This window comes from Ruditapes philippinarum, unplaced genomic scaffold (genome assembly GCF_026571515.1).
Source record: "Ruditapes philippinarum isolate M1 unplaced genomic scaffold, ASM2657151v2 ctg546_1_1_1_1, whole genome shotgun sequence".
In the NCBI taxonomy this organism is placed as follows: Eukaryota; Metazoa; Mollusca; class Bivalvia; order Venerida; family Veneridae; genus Ruditapes; species Ruditapes philippinarum.
In genome coordinates this window covers 247,547-265,853 of record NW_026852301.1, presented here as the reverse complement: position 1 = coordinate 265,853, position 18,307 = coordinate 247,547, and the positions used below count along the sequence as shown (strand labels likewise).

The following is an 18,307-nucleotide window of genomic DNA, read 5'->3' as shown; positions in this document are numbered from 1 at the left end:
CAACTGATTTTAACATATCGGTGATATGGATTGCCAATTTGTTAATGATGAAAACCCTGTCTAAGGTATGCTAGCTAACCTTTGTTTGAGTAAGGACTATGGTGAACACAGAATGAGATCTACTACTTTTATCATTCATTCCAGTGGCCGCTGTGGCTCTGTTCTTGTTACCGAGGGTGATCCATCCTTTAACATCATCGAAGGAGTTGACAACAAATGTAGACAGACCCTCAACATATGGTCCCAATGTAGGATGCTCTCTCACCCTTAACTGTAAATAAACAAAACATTTCCATACCATTCTTTTTAATCAAATACAAATGAATTTCTACAGTTAATTAATGAATGATACATTTAAAAAGAATCAACCATTGTCAACAGGTACTATAATTAACAAATATTCAAAACTTATTTATGTTTAAGTGCTGCCAGTTAATTAATTAGCTAAATTCAAGTATATATTAACAAAGCATTAAATAATGATTTATAGCAATTCAATAAACATGAAATTCTGATTTTACTCACTCTTTACTTTTTTCATTAAGTACAGGCACCTTTGTAGGAAAACAACTGCATCAGAAATACAAGGCCAGAATAATCTACTACTACATTTTATCATAAAGTTCACAATTTATTTTTGACAGAAGTCTGCTATTATCAGTATTTTGAAATCTATTATTTTTCTAGACAGCATGATCATTTATAAAAGTCACTAGTATGCCATAGGGGAGTATTGGCTTTATGTGTAAGGTGCATGTCTCTTGAGCCTGAGATTGTGGGTTTGAGCCTTACTGGAGTCAGAAAGCACAAGTTTGAGAATAATTTAATAATTATAGTTATTTATGTTTGTTTTGTTTTGTTTGTTTGGTTTTACACTTTTACATCACACCAACATAGTAGTAAAGGTCATAAGGAAACTTTTCAGCTGTACCAGTGGAGGAAGACCTCAGGTGCCCTTCCAGGTTTTGAACCCACAGCATTGAGGCTTGAATTCAACAACGTTCACCATTCAGCCATAGATGTCCCACAATAGCATGTTAATGCACATATTTTTTGCATTTACATCTGCAGAAGCACAAGGATGCATTTGAAAGGTCAAGCCTGCAGAGCAAAGATTTTACAAGTCCAACTGTTAAAAAGTTATGACAGTTTATTTTAATCAAATATTGAAGAACATATTGCAGTTACTGGTCATGGGAGTAGAGTACAAAGGTACTTTTTGACTGAAGCTTATCACAATATATAATACCAGAATACCGATGAACTGTTGCAACACACAAGTCAAGAATGAAAATATAACTTACTGTAGCTTTCTTGACTTTTTTCTCTTTGTTTGATGAAGCCAGAAGATCATGAATTTTCTCATTGTATATTTCAAAGAAGCTGATTTCTACATGTAACTTCACCTGAAACAATATTTATAAATAAATATACATAACACTGTGTATAAGATATCTCTTCTCTGGAGATGTTCAAGTGCAAGTTTATAAGTGAAATCATCTTGTTCTATTATATCTGGTAAAAAAAATAATAGTGTAATAGTAATGGTTTTTGTTTGTTTGCTTTTAACATAACTCACATTGCTTTCCATATAACAAACTTTCCTGGACTAGTAATTATCAATATATCCTAAAGTGACAAACTACTTAACCTACATGATTTTTGAATCTGAGGTGAAAAGAAAATGGCCATTAAACTTAATGTACCATGTCAATAGTCATGGATAAATTTCATATTAAACCAGTGATCCCTGGATTTTTAAATTGATACTTTCCCTTATGAAGCTAATTTGGCTGACTAATAGTAATGCAAATCTTGGTAGATGGTAAAAGAATGGACATTAATTAAAATTTGTTGTCATTATTTTTCCTCCTTTCTACATTGTCAAGAATATAGTTTTTTCTATAAGAACCTTATTTTAAATCAAGCTGTAATAGCATAATTTTCATCAAACTAATCTATTATTACAAAATGTTATAAGTTTACAGCTCTAACAATAGGCAATAATACAAATATCAACCAACTACAAAATTCAACCAATCAGAAAAGCTGTTACATTTTGTCGACAATTTTCATTGGCTGTTTGACAAAGTATTGTATAGACATTGTAGCAAATTATGGAATTTAAAAATTCCATAGTGGAGATTACATGTAGTAAATCAATGGTAAAATCAATGAGGTTATGAAATGGTTCAATTAAATATTGACATGTTAATCATAGGTGTATCATACTAAAATAATGCTGACTGAACAATTTACAGAGATGAATGCCATCCACTATTTATACCAGTATTACGATAAAGCTTCTACAGTTACAAGATCTAATAATGAATAAATTGGCGTATAAAGTCTATACATGCAGCCAGGTCAAATTTAATTAAATTTCAACATTGATGTAAGACAAGAAATATAATCTTGTTCTGTGCGCAGAATTTCATATTTTCTCTATAAATAAAAAGCAAAGGAGGGACAATAACTATATTGAATAAAAAAATTATAAAGAAAAAAAAGAAAAAAAGATCTTGAGTTTTGAAAAGATCTGAGTTTATATATTATTATTATCAGAATAACTACTTTAACTTAGTAGAATCTGTCCGTCTATACACATCATTAACAAGCTGGACCTTTTGCACAGTCTTGTTATTAGTACAATGTACATGTTACATATATACCAATATTGCCGTCACATTTGGCCACATTTATACAATCTACTATAATTAAACTCTTTATCTAACATTAATATTGATGGAATTTGATGGAATTTTCATATTTTTGGACTATTGTATTGAATATTCAATCAATTACATTTCATTCCAACCTGTCAACTTTTACCACAGCTCTTACTTTCATTGTTATAATCCATTTGGTAAAATCAATAATTTCGTATTTTTCAACTAAGACTTTCGCAAATTTTTTTTTCTGTCAGGTTAATTCAATATTCTGTTTATTATAACCAACAAAAGACATGCTCTGGACAATAGAAGCATATACATTAACCCTTCGGTCAATACGATTTTTTCAATTTGGAGCTGTGAAAAAGCACTTAATATTTGTGTAGTAAATTCGAAATTAAACAAATATTGGTAGATATTTAATGCACTCGAAACATCAAAAGTGGCCCTGGAGTGGCATTATTATGGAGTTTTATCTATTCTATCATGTAATGACAGCTACGATTTGACATTAAGTACGTATAAAGGGGTAGAATTAGACCATCTGTTATGTAACAAGTAGATTTGATGTCATAAATATCTCACAACAACAAGAATAAACTTAAATCAGAAATGGAATGTCACATATAATGTTCAATTGTACATGTATAATTATATACACAATGCTGTACGGAGTTTGAAGTTCAAACGAAAGAACATTAATTAGTCTCTTACTTACATGTTTACCTTTAGTACCACTCTAGGACCAAAAACTTAACAAAATTTGACTGGAAGCAGTCATGGATCAATTTACAAATTTAGCAAAATGAAATAAATATTTTCTAGACTACTTCTTTCATCTTACTTTTCATATGATTTCATATGTATCACTAACCTGGAGGGAGTACCAAATCATCCCCCCCCCATGTTACAATAATGAAACAGGCAAGATTTGCAATCATTAACCAAAAAAGAATGTGCCAATACAGAAATGCTTTTTAGAGGGGAAATTCATGACTAATGATGAAAAATTTGATGACTTACAACATGATGATTTATACAGGGCTTTAAACTAATTTAACTAACAAACATTAGGCACAGTAAATATTGAAAATAAACATTTAGACTACAATTTCAATTTAATTGCACAAGTAAACTAACTTTGTTTAACATTATAATTGACACTACATATTCAAAACATTTTGGCTTTGAAGTTAAAAAGTTACATGGTAAGTTTATCAATATATCAAAGCATAACGGTTAACCTATGATTGGTGCATTGTATATTATATATATATACTCTTACCTTTGAAATAAACTGATCATGAAAATAAATTGTTTGTTTGACAATGTTAAAGCTGCACGCCTCCAGATGAGCGAAAATATTTCAATAAAACCAAACCTGAGAAAAATGTACTAAGATTTTAGGAAAAGTGTAAAGATTCAAAGTTCTAGTAATAATTTACATGTTATGTGCGATTAATGACCAATTTTTCAGTTTTTATAACTATATTTCTACTGCGTTACTAACGCAGTAAGGGCTATTTTTGCATATTTTGTCCTCTTTTTAGTAAATAACATGGGTTGTAAGTGCCATAGATATTGTGTAAATTGCTTCCTTTTGGTTATTTCACTGAAATAAAACTTTGAAACATATTTTCAAAATTTTCATGAAAATAAGCATGAATCTGGAGGCGTGCCGCTTTAAGCTGGTTGGTTTTTACGCTGATTTTAACATATTTTTCAAAATTTGGTCACTGCATTCAATCCGCCTAAAAAAATTTCCCTGGATAGTTAACCAGTAATTATACATTGTATTTCTACGCAAGTGACCAACTACATAACCAACATGATTTCTGGATCAGCCTTGCGAGGCAAATGACCATTGGCTTGGTGTCTTGGATCAATTATTATAGCTGGGATCAATTTCAAAGTGACAAACCAGAGACCCCTGTAATATTACAATATTCTGTTTAATTATTTCAATAAAACAAAGGGAGAGTGATTCAAGGAAAAATAAACAATAATCTTGATTTCAGACTAAGAGAGGCTAAAAACAATTTTATGCATAACTGTAAGTAACATCAAATTATTTTAAATGCAACTTTAAAATTGAATTTAAAAAATAGGTTTTAAAGTCAAAATATAAGACACTAAGCAAGCATCCTAAGAGTAAACTGTAAACAGATCATTGATGAACTTATAGAACATTATATTTTACATAACACTCAGCAATTTCAAAATATGCTTTCAAAAATAAAGCTCAATTATTGTAATTTATCATTTGAGCCGCGTCATGACAAAACCAACATAATGGGTTTGCGACCAGCAAGGATCCAGACCAGCCTGCGCATCCACACAGTCTGATTAGGATCCATGCTGTTCGCTTGCATACCCTATAACAAGTACAGAAACTGATAGCGAACAGCATGGATCCTGATCAGACTGCGCATCCGCGCAGGACGGTCTGGATTCATGCTGGTCACAAACCCATTATGTTGGTTTTGTCGTGACGCGACTCAATTTTATATAAACCACTGACAAACAAAATATTCCTCATTTGCGGTCCATTAATAACAAGTCGGATTTTTTTATTTTACTTTAAAAATTTTCAACAGAATAATTGACTTAAATTCTTAAAACTATTTAAACATAGAATCTTAATGAACCATATTTATCTTATCAAATATTGGCCCGGATTATATAGCCTTGAATGGACGAGTACAGTCAATTTTTTACAGTTTACAGGGAATCAATTTTAACACCCACTAATCCAACATAATCCTCCTTACATGTTGTATCCCTTAGATAAGTCTTACAATATCTGTTTAAACAAATGAAGTATATATAAGCCTAACTGACTGGAGTTGTTTCTTTACTGCATTTTTGAAACATTTTATGAATCACAGTACATTGACATTTATATGTCTAGTTTTAGTGGAAAAACACAATATGTTTGTCTTTTATTTCAAGCCAGTTTTTGATGTAACAGTATTTTCACCTTTTTAGTTTAAGAGGCCAGAATGCCCCATAAATGTTGTCATTTTTATTTCACAAAATCTCTTTATTTTTTGATATTCTTTTATAGTTTTCAATAAGTTTTAAACAAGTTACTCATTTGCCAAGTACCTGAACTGTCTTCTTCTGTTTTTTTTTTGGCAATTAGCACATTTATAGTGATTTAGAAGTGGTTTTAGAGTTAACCCTGGACATCGGACTTAAAGAATTGTAGAGCCCTAATTTCAAAACAATACAGAAATAATAACAAGAGCTGTCCGTAAGACAGCGCGCTCGACTTTTTTATTGCTTGCCAATAAAAAAAGTTTTTGCAGTAAAAGGCAATACAAGAATCTCTGTATTTTTAAAGTGAACAATGGCCATGAGCATTAAGATATTTAGTGAAGAATTATTTTACTGAATTGTGTGATACCCTTGAACACTGCAGCAAAGTTTGAAATGTTTAAGTCAAAAGAGGGCTGGTAAGAAAGAAAAAAAAAACTAGTTGTTTGATACCCTTGAATATTACAGCAATGTTTATATGACATAATTTATGGTAAAGTGAACAAGTGGATAGGAATGAATTTTTTTAGATTTTTTAAGTTTTTTAGTGCTTGCCTATAATACAAAACATTGACAGTTAAGGGCCATAATTCAAATAAAATCTTTGACAGAATTACCTCTCCTGGACATGTTTGGGAATCATGATTGTAAACAAGTATTCCAACTTTCAAATTAATATCTCAAACAGTTCAGTCAAAAAGTGGACTGGTACTAAAAACTTAACCAAGATTCTAAGTCGATAAAAAGGCCTTAATTTTTAAAAAACAAATCCTTGACAGAGTTACCTTCTCTTGCGTACAGATGGGGGTAATGATGTGAAATAGCATTAAAAGTTTCAAAGCAATATCTCAAAGGGTTAAGGCAATAAGTGGATTTTACCCATATTCAATGTATTTTCTAAGTCAAAAAGGGGCATAATTCTGTCAAAAACCTTGACAGAGTTATGTCCTCTTGTCTGTTGATGAAGGTCGTGATGGTAAACAAGTATGGTCAGTTTCAAAGCAATACCTCCAATGGTTTTGAAATAAAGTGAGGTGGTACAAAAAACTTAACCAAGCTCAATACACTTTCTAAGTCAAAAAAGGGCCATAATTCTGTCAAAAACCTTGACAGAGTTATGTACTCTTGTCTGTAGATGGAGGTTATGATGGTGAACAAGTATGGTAAGTTTCAAAGCCATACTTGTAATACTTCTGAAATAAAGTGGGGTGGTACGAAAAACTTAACCAAGGTGTGACGCCAACGCCGACGCCGGGGCGAGTAGGATAGCTCCCCTTTTCATAGAAAAGTCGAGCTAAAAACTGAGTGGCGGATCATAATTGTTTGGGTTATTATTACAAGGCAACTTACACTTGCTGTAATGGTTAGAACAAGTCACACAGTCCATTCATGTTTTGTTAATAAGCGAAACAATGTTAATTACTCAACAAATAATACAAAAACCATGCCCTATTGTAATTGAAATTTGTTTTACGACAAGGTAAAACAAGAGCTGTCGGTAGGACAGCATGCTCGACTATTCTAAGTGCTTGATAGTAAAAGAGCCTTAATAATGTTAAATTTTTTAAATTCACAAAAGGGCTAATTTTTTTTTATAAATTCATGTTATAGGCCTTAGAGAGAGTCTAATTATACAGTATTGGCTTGACTATTCGGAAGGTAATGTCACAAGGGTGTTTTATTGAGTATAATAATACTAATTACCTATGAATACATAAATTTGACAGAAAAGGTACAAAGGCTTGTTATTAAGATGTTTTATCAAGTAAATCACTGCTTTATTATTATGAATGCGTAAAATTGTCCCAAAAAAGGCAAAAACCCTTCAGTAGTTATTGAGATAACAGCTTACAAACAAAACTTTACCATGAATTTCTAAGTTGAAAAAGGGGAGAAAAATCAGCCTAAATGCAAGCTTTGTCAGTGACCTACAATTATGACCCTAAATGTGAAGTTTTAAATAAATATCTTTAATAGCTATAGAGATATGTAAAATTGTTACTATAAAAAAAGTATTCTAAATTTCAAGTGAATATCTCAAGCAATAATTGAGATATTTGACTTTACAAAAAAACTTTAACCAAAATTTCTAAGTTCCAAAGGGGCATAATTCTGTCATTATTGTAGGCAGAGTTATTCAACTTGTCAATCTGATGTACTTTGTTACTACAAATAAGTATTGTAAGTTTCATTTGAATATCTCGAGCAATAATTGAGATAATTGACTTTACAAAAAACTTTAACCTAAATTTCTAAGTTAAAAAGGGGCATAATTCTGTCAATATTGTAGGCAGAGTTATCCAACTTGTCAATCTGATGTACCTTGTTACTATAAATAAGTATTGTAAGTTTCAATTGAATATCTCAAGCAATAATTGAGATATTTGACTTTACAAAAAACTTTAACCAAAATTTCTAAGTTAAAAAGGGGCATAATTCTGTCAATATTGTAGGCAGAGTTATCCAACTTGTCAATCTGATGTACCTTGTTACTATAAATAAGTATTGTAAGTTTCAATTGAATATCTCAAGCAATAATTGAGATATTTGACTTTACAAAAAACTTTAACCAAAATTTCTAAGTTCCAAAGGGGCATAATTCTGTCAATATTATAGGCAGAGTTATCCAACTTGTCAATCTGATGTACCTTGTTACTATAAATAAGTATTGTAAGTTTCAATTGAATATCTCAAGTAATAATTGAGATATTTGAATTTACAAAAAACTTTAACCAACGCAGACGCCGACGCGGACGCCGACGCCGGGGCGACTACAATAGCTCTCATATTCTTCGAATAGTCGAGCTAAAAATAACCGTTTATTTTACTGTTCACAATACCTTGAAATGCTTTACTGGGTTATTTTATTGTTAAATCTGTTTCATTGTAACCAGTTGAATGATTCATGAAATTTGCCGAACTTGATACTGCTGACTTTAGTTTTCAAATCCTGGGTTTCTTTTCAGTTTATATTTATATGTTTATATTCTAACCCCAAAATTGTTGGTATGAATACTCTTGATAAAAAAGAAGTCCATATTCCGAGGATGACGCCTGAAACCTTTAATTAAAGGAAATTGAAGCTGGGTATAAAAAAAAATCTGGGAAAACTGCATCATATGCAGAGAGTGATTTCCCTTGACCGCCAATTTTTGAACAAATTTTTCAAAAACATGAAATATTTTGATGAGACTTATACTCTGTTAATGCAAGTGTTTGTGAGTGGATGGGGTAGGGGTGTACCTGCATGTAGATCTTGGAACGCAACTGTTTTGACATTTACTTCCCTTAAATTTGCATTCCTTATTCTAAATAATAATGGAAAAACTTCATGCATACATTTTTCAATTGACTGGTCCGACAGTTATGGCATACAAGACAACACTTACTTTATCAAGACCACGTGCCACATCTGCACGTGAAAACAGTTCCTCACAAAATCTTGGTATAATACCAGTATCTTCCCCATGTCCCATTATACTGGAAAAAAATTCAAAATCAATTTAGTTTTAATAAATAAATTTTTTAATTGAAGAGACTGAACATTTTTTCACGTTTATTTCTGAGGTTATTTAAAGGCGATATGGGATATCAAGTGAAAGTGATACTTTGAACTTGAAGTTGGTGATGTTTTAATGGTTAATGGAAAAAGTTAAGTCTTTTCATTTTCAGGTAAAATATGGTCCCCTAGTTTTATTTCTCAAATTATTTCCACAATGGGGCTACTTTGTTTTCTCAGTTATAACCATTTGATACTTCATTAAGATAAGGTCTTCTTCAATATCACCCAGGGTTATTGAAATGTTACCCTTTGAAGTATTATTTACATATATTATCTATTGAAAATATCAATTTTAATAAGGTATAAAAGATCCACTTTTTGTCACAGCTAAATTACTCTTTTCTGCAGTTTGCAAAAAGTAAACAAATTTCAATTCTAATGTTAAAACTTCTTTTGAAAATATGACAATACTGTGTATATATAATAAACGGTTAATAACCATAAATAATGCAGGGTAATAGAAAAACTTCTAGAGATCAACTTTCATAGTTTTGTAAGAACACAAAATAGAATTTGTAAGCATTTCTTTTCATATATACATATATCTATCTACAGCATTTCAATCAAGAGCATTTGGAACATTGTGTTTGATTGAAAGCATCATATTGAACCTTTTATCAACATAAACCATGGTATTGCATTGAACATAAAGCTTTGTTGATGAACAATGACCAAGGGCCACTTTTAATTGAACTATCAATGTGAAACATGATCCGGTTTAAAATTTACATACTGACTGATAAATAGTATTGGGCTGTCAGAGATAGACAAAATTAGAAAAATCTGCATTCAAAATTATATGAATACTAACTGTTTACAGGCAATACAGCATGCAAGATTGAAAATTAAGACATTCAACTGGCAATATGATTTCTTTTTTACTTGAATGGGTACTTTTTATCACTGTAAAAGAAACTTTAAGTTTAACAAGAGCTGTCGGTAGGACAGCAACGCTCGACTATTCTCAGTGCTTGATAGTAAAAAAAATGCTTGATACATTTACCTCCTCCTGTTTACAGGTTGGGGTCATGATGGTGAACAAGTTTGCAAAGTTTCAAAGCCATATGTCAATGGACTTTGAAAATATTTGAACTATTACAAAAACTTTAACGTAAATTCTTAAGTCGAAAAAGGGGCATAATTCTGTCAAAATGCTTGATAGAGTTACCTCCTCCTGTCTACAGGTTGGGGTCATGATGGTGAACAAGTGTGCAAAGTTTCAAAGCCATATGTCTATGGACTTTGAAAATATTTGAACTATTACAAAAACTTTAACTTAAATTCTAAGTCGAAAAAGGGGCATAATTCTGTCAAAATGCTTGATAGAGTTACCTCCTCCTGTCTACAGGTTGGGGTCATGATGGTGAACAAGTGTGCAAAGTTTCAAAGCCATATGTCTATGGACTTTGAAAATATTTGAACTATTACAAAAACTTTAACGTAAATTCTAAGTCAAAAAAGGGGCATAATTCTGTCAAAATGCTTGATAGAGTTACCTCCTCCTGTCTACAGGTTGGGGTCATGATGGTGAACAAGTGTGCAAAGTTTCAAAGCCATATGTCAATGGACTTTGAAAATATTTGAACTATTACAAAAACTTTAACATAAGTGGTTACGCCGACGCCGACGCGGACGCCGACGCTCGGGTGACTGCAATAGCTCTACTTATTCTTATCGAATAGTCAAGCTAAAAATCAGATACTGAATTACTTTATTGATTGAAATGAAAATCAGGAAAACTAATAGTTGGAATAAATCTGTGTAGTTAAATTTCAGATCATGAAGAACTACCATTTTCTTCTAAGAGCAAATACCTTTGTTTGAAGATCTAAATATTAAAATTTAACTTATATGAATTTCATTCCTTTAAATTAGGGATAAAGACATTAATTCTGATGTGAATGGGTCTTTTCACTTGAACCTATTTACTTAAATGCAAAATACATACCAATAGCTTTTACCAGATCCCGTCTGACCATATGCAAACAGGCATGTATTATAACCTTCAAATGCTTTTCCGAGAAGTGGCTGAGCGAGGGATCGATATACCTTCTCCTGGCAAACATAGTATGGGTCGTTGACATCAAACGATGAAAATGAGAAATCATACGCAAATCTGTGCTCGAAACCACTGTCCGCCTTTACTTTGGTCTCATTACCGCAGATGGTAACAACATTCCGAACATTGGGATCTGATATTTCCCTGAAAGTGAAAAAACATCTTTATTTTTGAAAAACATACATTTTTAACATCAATATTTTATCACTGTTAACAAAATGTTTTCTAAAACATACATATAAAAGGAAACAAACTTCACAAATTTGTCTAGGGCCTTTGTTAATCATAATGGGCAAACAAGTGTACAGCAGTAAATTATGCCTAAGAATAAAACTTTATGTCGACAAATATGCAGTAGCATTTGCAAAATTGAAAATACCTTACTTATAAATAAATGTTCAAAAAAATTGTGAAATTGATTTGGCTTAAGCCTTAACGTTGATGTTGAAAAGCCCTTAAGTATCAAGGGTGCAAGTTCAAAATTTATGAAAACCTGAAACCCTGAATTAAGCATTATTTTTATTGGTTTACATGTATATAGTAAAAGAATGCTTTCAGCAGTATAAAAAGTCTGAACTCCAGACAAATACCTGAAAACTTGAACCCATGCCTTATTCATTGAATATTATTATTAGACAGTTCCAAATTCAAAGCTTTGCAAAACCATAGCATTATACAAATTCTGCAGGTCAAGGGTCAAACTGAAAAGAACAGGTCATGAAATTTCTATTTAATTAAAAAACCCAAGTAAAAAATCACCTTAAGAGGGAGTTTGAAACGGATTAATTTAGCAGGAAACGCAGATGTCACATAAAATGTTCGTAAATTACGTATGGAGTATTTGTTGGAAGTTAAAAGGTGCACACAAAAACAACACAGACGTATGTTGATAAAGAGTTATATAATTCACCTTGTCACAGGTACTAAAATAACACTTATATCTATGCTATGATATACACTTGTATATATATAACATGTATGTAGCAATAAGGTCTGTCACCTTTATGTGTTTATGGCAGCACTCTTTGCCACAAAGATATTGTTCCCTTCAATGGTAACATTTGTGACTATCGCCTGCCCCGGGGGCCCCCTCTAACTTACTTAAAAAATTGTTACAAAAATTTATAACTTTTCAATGTATCCAGGATAACAGTTGGTGAAACATGTGTTGCAACTTATTAAAAAGGTGATATATATAACCATGGCCAATGGTGTTTTTTGTCACCATGCCCCAGTCACCATCCTTAAATATGAATTGATGTAATTATGAATTCTTAAAGGTTTCCAATGTGTTGTACAGGTAGCATATTGAGAATAATTCTTATATAATCACCATGCCAGAGTTTGCTTTTTGTGTGTAAAAATTGCAAAATTTTGTTAATTTAATTCTAACTTACATAATAAATTATTACCTACATGCTACAGTCTAACAGACTTACAGTCAAACTTACTTTATTATTGTACATGTCAATATACAATAAAATTTAAAATGAATCCTTTTCATTCCAAATAGTACTAATACTGTATAGTAATCATATTAGTATATACTTGTTATTTGTTTAACAAAAAATAATTTCAATAACCAGGGATACTTTTGGCTTATTTTATAGCCAATATTCAGTCATATTCCCAATTGAAAAGAGTATATCATTTTCCCAATCCAGAGGAAAACATTCCCAATTGAAAGTTACAAAATAAAAAAAAAAGAACAATAAATTCAAATTATTCTAAAATCTTTGAAAATAAGGGCTTCTTCACATTTTATGGTGTTTAAATGTTTGTAGATCTATGCCATCCTAGACAGTTAATCTTTGCATTCATTTAATCACTACAAAATTTAAGTCCAATATTTTTCTCAATTTTTAACAAAACATCGCTGAAATTCCCAATTCCATGGGTATGGGTCATGTTCCCAAAATCCTGAAAAAAAACCCCTGATTTAACTGACTTTGATAATTATTTATCATAATGTCATACTTCAAGTGAATGTCCTACTTTGCAAAACTGACTGCAGTCTTAGCACAGTTAGTTATCTTAAATTCTTATAAATGATTATTGATACCAAAAGTTAACATTAAATTGACAACAATTGTTCATTCACGAAATCAAAAAACTAGCTAAACGCCGTTTTCCGGTACTTTCTGTACATAGCTCTGGGGAATTCACATAATGGAGTGTAATAGCGAACTCGATGTTTTCGGCCCTTTTTTTAAATTAAATTGAAATAAAACAGTTATTTCTTTATAAGAAAGTATTAAATATCATTGTATGAATAATCCCATACAAAAAATAAAGTAAATGCACAAGTTAACGTAGAAAATTACCTTATTTAAAATATTATGGAAGATTCCACTACGTCTGTTTAAATTTTATTGATTTTCATTATAAATATTTATTTTTTTGAAAATTTGCAATAGATATTAAAGGAATATAATAATTTGACAATATTGATAATTTTCAAAAACAACAATTTATTTCACCTTAAACGGTAAAATAATGATAGAAAAATAGAAATATCATGTAACTGTGTTATGTACTTCATTTGGTGTAATTCCCCAGAGCTAAATCCGTAATGTACCGGAACACGGTGTTTAGCTACGTTTTCGAAATGGTCAATACTTGCAATGTAAGTTTAGCAAGCCTCATGCCCTGTCAAATTTAGTTTCTGCCTAAATTAACCAGATCAGTAAGATTTCAATATAAAGTGTTTGCTATAAAAGCACTTAGTGAAAATTTATTGTCTCTCATTAAAATTTAATATCTTTGACTCCTTATGTTACTTTGTTTAGTGGGGGAAATATCAATACCTGAGGCTACTGTTATATTTTGTTAACAAAATTTTATATTTATAATTATCATACTAAATAGATCTACACTATCAGGTTTTATCTGTAATATAGTAAAAATGCATGTTCACCTTCGGCATGAATTTGTTTTCTTGCATAATTTCTAATTTTCTTATATTTGAAATATATACAAGCTATGTTTTTTTTTAAAAATCCATAATTAGCATACAAAATTTACTTATAACTTGGCATGACTTCAAGGGGTGAAATATGAAATAATGAGATTATTAGATTATTGCATATTTGAATGCCATTGTTTGTCTATTGTTGAAGCATAGTTTAACAGGTCCATAATCTGAAAGACAATACCCTACTATACAGAACAGTAAAATAGGCAATGACCTAGGTAATCATCTGATAATTTTCTTGTTATATCAAAATATGTGAGGACACTTAAGAATTACTTCTAGGCTACTAGTGAATTATTGCCTAAAAGTTAATATATATAATTAATTCTATTTTCATTACTAGCTGCACAATGAATTAAACTCTTTAGAATTTTAGAATCTATATATATGATTGTCAAATGATTATAATTATAATGATAGAACTGTCAATGTTGCAATTACACATTCTTACAACAACTAAATTATACATGTATACTACTAAAATGACACAAGTTTATAAATATTTTTCATAAATAAAAAAAAAATTTAAAAAAAAATTTATTACTCAAAATCAGAATTGTAGCAAAGACATTTGATAGTCTTTTCTTCTTCTGAAAAATATTCCAAGAAATTACATAAACAATAACATTAAAAAATATAATATACCTTTGGCTGAATGGTCGCACTCTTACAGCAACAGTTACGCTACAACTATCTTCCCCATCATCTGTTCTTGCATCAGAGTATCCGAAATCATATCTATTCTTATCCAAATGAACAACTGTATAACACTCAGGAGTTCCTAACAATTTTTCATCAAGTGTATGTCTACGCATTGAAGATGTATGTCTCACCCTCATATTAGGACTTGGAGTATAAAGTTTTACGGAAGCTATATCTTCATTTCCATTACTTATCAAATGAAAATTTCCCTTCACTGGTGTCCGTTCTATAATCAAATCTCCTGAATCCCTCGGGCTGTTAGGGAAATTTTCCTTGTCAGATTCATTATTGGATGTTACAGAAATCGCAACGGATACATTTCCATTTGATTTACTTGTATCCACTAACGAGTTAACACGCAGTGGGGTCACTTTTTCAAAACCATTGGAACTTCGTTCACACCCACTTTCATCCAAAAGAGGTGAAGTTGAATTTTCCGACCTCAAAGAAGTCTCGTCACTGCTCAACCTATTCATTGGGCTTAAAGGATCACCTTTCAGCCTGCCTGGTGTTTGAGTTCCTCCTATTGAAGTCTCAATTGTTTCAGAATTAAAATTAACCTGTGGAATATTCGGTAACATACGCTTCCCTTTGGTTCCTATCCTTGGTGTCGCCATAATTTTGATTTATTTACGATTATAATGAAATTAATATCCTTCTTACCAATAATTATCAACACATGCTATTTACCCGTCAACAGACCTAATGACAACAAAACAAAAGACCTTAATTGATCACACCTCCCAACACCCTGTGGCGATTAGCCAAACTTGCCGAACCGTGCGGATTAATACGCGATAAAACGATACCATAATCAACAACATCAAATATTTTACAATAAGTACAGAATATTTGATCTAACAAAATGAAAACATGTCATTAATTTACAAATTGATGCTCAGCAAGGTGAGATATTTATTTTTCCTTTCGCGCGTTTATAAAATCCAAGTTTTGAAATGACCACCATAACACAATATGTACGTTTTATAACGAAATTTCTGATTGGCTGATACTGTGTACTTAATGAAATGTTTGTATTTTCTGTTGGTTTGTCAAACGAATCAAGGTTTCCGTTTTCGTACTCAACTAAACATGAACTCATACTATATTAAATAATTATTTACCTTAAAATGTATTTGTTGTTTATCCAATATCACTTTGTTTATGTTTCATATTTATATCTAAGAATTATGTTTGCATACACTAGTTGTTTTATGACAATAATTCCCTTTAATATTATAATTTTAGTACTTAATTTGATAAACTAAGATTTTTACATGCAGTATAGACCCAGTACATCTCACTAGTCATGCGTTCAAAGAAGTTAATTCTGGAGCCCTTAAAGAGGTTTGTTTCTTCTTATCTTTATTGTTATTATTTATTTATTTATTTTTTATTGAAACGCTAATCGATTACTTGGACATTTCAGGCTAGCTAGCGTTGTTCTGTGGACCAGTGGTTCAAGCTGTAAATTTAGCTCCACACCTCCAGATGAACCAAAGTATTTAAAAAAAATCAAACTATGAGAAAAATGACTAAGATTTTAAGGAAAGTAAAAAGATTCAAGTGATAACTTACTTATGTGTGATTATAATGACTTATTTTCTTCTATCTTTTACTATCCTCTATCTTCTTTAATGTCAAACCCGTCGCGGAGACATGTCATACTGCTTCAAAGCCGTTTTTCTTTTGCAGTGTTAAACGCCATATTTCTATTGCGTGACTAACGATCCACTTACTTAATGATTATTTTGCATATTTTGACCTCTTTTTCGCATTTGACATGAAATGTAAGTGCTGTTTGCAATTTGTAGATTAACTTTCTTCGTTCTCTTCACAATATTTCATTTTTATATACATTTTTAAAATTTTCATGAAAATCAGAAAAAAATCTGCGGACATGTCGCATTGATTAAAATACTAATTCTAAGGACAACGACTCGTGGAAATATCGTGCTTTTTAAAATACAGTGAACACTTAAAAATGCGGATTGTAAATTTAAAAATAATAATATCAAATAAGAAATCAATATTTCATGAACGAATATATATGTATTAATTAAATGAAAGAAAAATTATGCCTGTTAAACAATCTTGCCAAATGTCTTCAATATAGACTAAATATGAAAACTGCCACAAACGCATTTATAATGTTATAATCTTCATGACAGTAGAAATATTGTTCTATATTTTCTAATCCTATAATAATGTGATACTTATATGCACATTATATTGTATTGTAGTTTTCAGTTTTCGTTTTATGTACCTATTAAAAAGTCCTATTTTTATTTCGCAACGCAATAGTTATGTATACAGCTATATGCATGCATAAATTAAGCAAAAGTTAACAAATAACATTTTCCACAACTTGTATTAAAATAAATAATCTTTAAGTAACTAATTTATGACTAGGACGAGCTTAAAACCGGGAAACGGACAAAAGCCGTCCCGGACAAAAGCCCTCCCGTCAATAAATAACAAGGCGGACAAAAGCCCTCCCGTGAAAATGACAGGGCGGACAAAAGCCCTCCCATGAAAATGACTGGGCGGACAAAAGCCCTCCCGTGAAATTAACAAGGCGGACAAAAGCCCTCCCGTAACAAAAATAGATATATATGTTGAATACCTGTGTTCTTTTTTCAATGCACTCAACGTATTAAAATTGTTACATATATTTCTTGTTGTTTTCAATTGGCCTAAGTACATGTATGAGCTAGTAACCACCTTTTATTCTGAATATACCTCCCTGTAATGTTTAACGAGGTAACTTTTTACACGAATGTCGTTAAAAACAAAGTCACTTTTAAAAGTAATTGACTCATTACAAGGCACATTATAAATGTCTTTAACTTTTAAGTTAGATAATTTTAACTTCTTTTGATAATTTATTAACTTTACATAGGAGTAATCCTTCATATCTACGTGAATAAATATGCACTTACAGAGTTTAGCACTAATTATTCAGATGCCTGTCAGGAATGTGCTCAAGCTCATACAAACACGCTTATGCCAATAGAAAACAAAAAGTATTCATGATTACAATTTTGATATGTTGAGTGCATTGAAAAGAAAACATAAACTATTCAACGTACATATGTATTTGCTGCGGGAGGGCTTTTGTCCGTCCTATTATTTTCACGGGAAGGCTTTTGTCCGCCCTGTCATTTTTATGGGAGGGCTTTTGTCCGCCCTGTCATGTTCACGGGAAGGCTTTTGTCCGCCTTGTCATTTTCACGGGATGGCTTTTGACAGCCCTGTCATTTTTGACGGGAGGGCTTTTGTCCGGGAGGGCTTTTGTC

General features: G+C 31.3%; 1 protein-coding gene across 1 annotated transcript in view; it reads right to left on the bottom strand.

Annotated features, from left to right (window-relative positions):
* Positions 1-15,988, bottom strand: part of LOC132755581 (kinesin-like protein KIF14) — a 37,260-nt gene extending 21,272 nt beyond the window's left edge. The window contains exons 1-5 of the mRNA XM_060746469.1: positions 14,952-15,988; positions 11,222-11,476; positions 9,101-9,191; positions 1,305-1,406; positions 80-271 (exon numbers count right to left, since the gene is read on the bottom strand). Coding sequence (XP_060602452.1) covers positions 80-271; positions 1,305-1,406; positions 9,101-9,191; positions 11,222-11,476; positions 14,952-15,625 — 1,314 coding nt within the window. The 5' untranslated portion in view covers positions 15,626-15,988. The remainder of the gene's footprint in view (positions 1-79; positions 272-1,304; positions 1,407-9,100; positions 9,192-11,221; positions 11,477-14,951) is intronic.
* Positions 15,989-18,307: the final 2,319 nt, after the last annotated feature.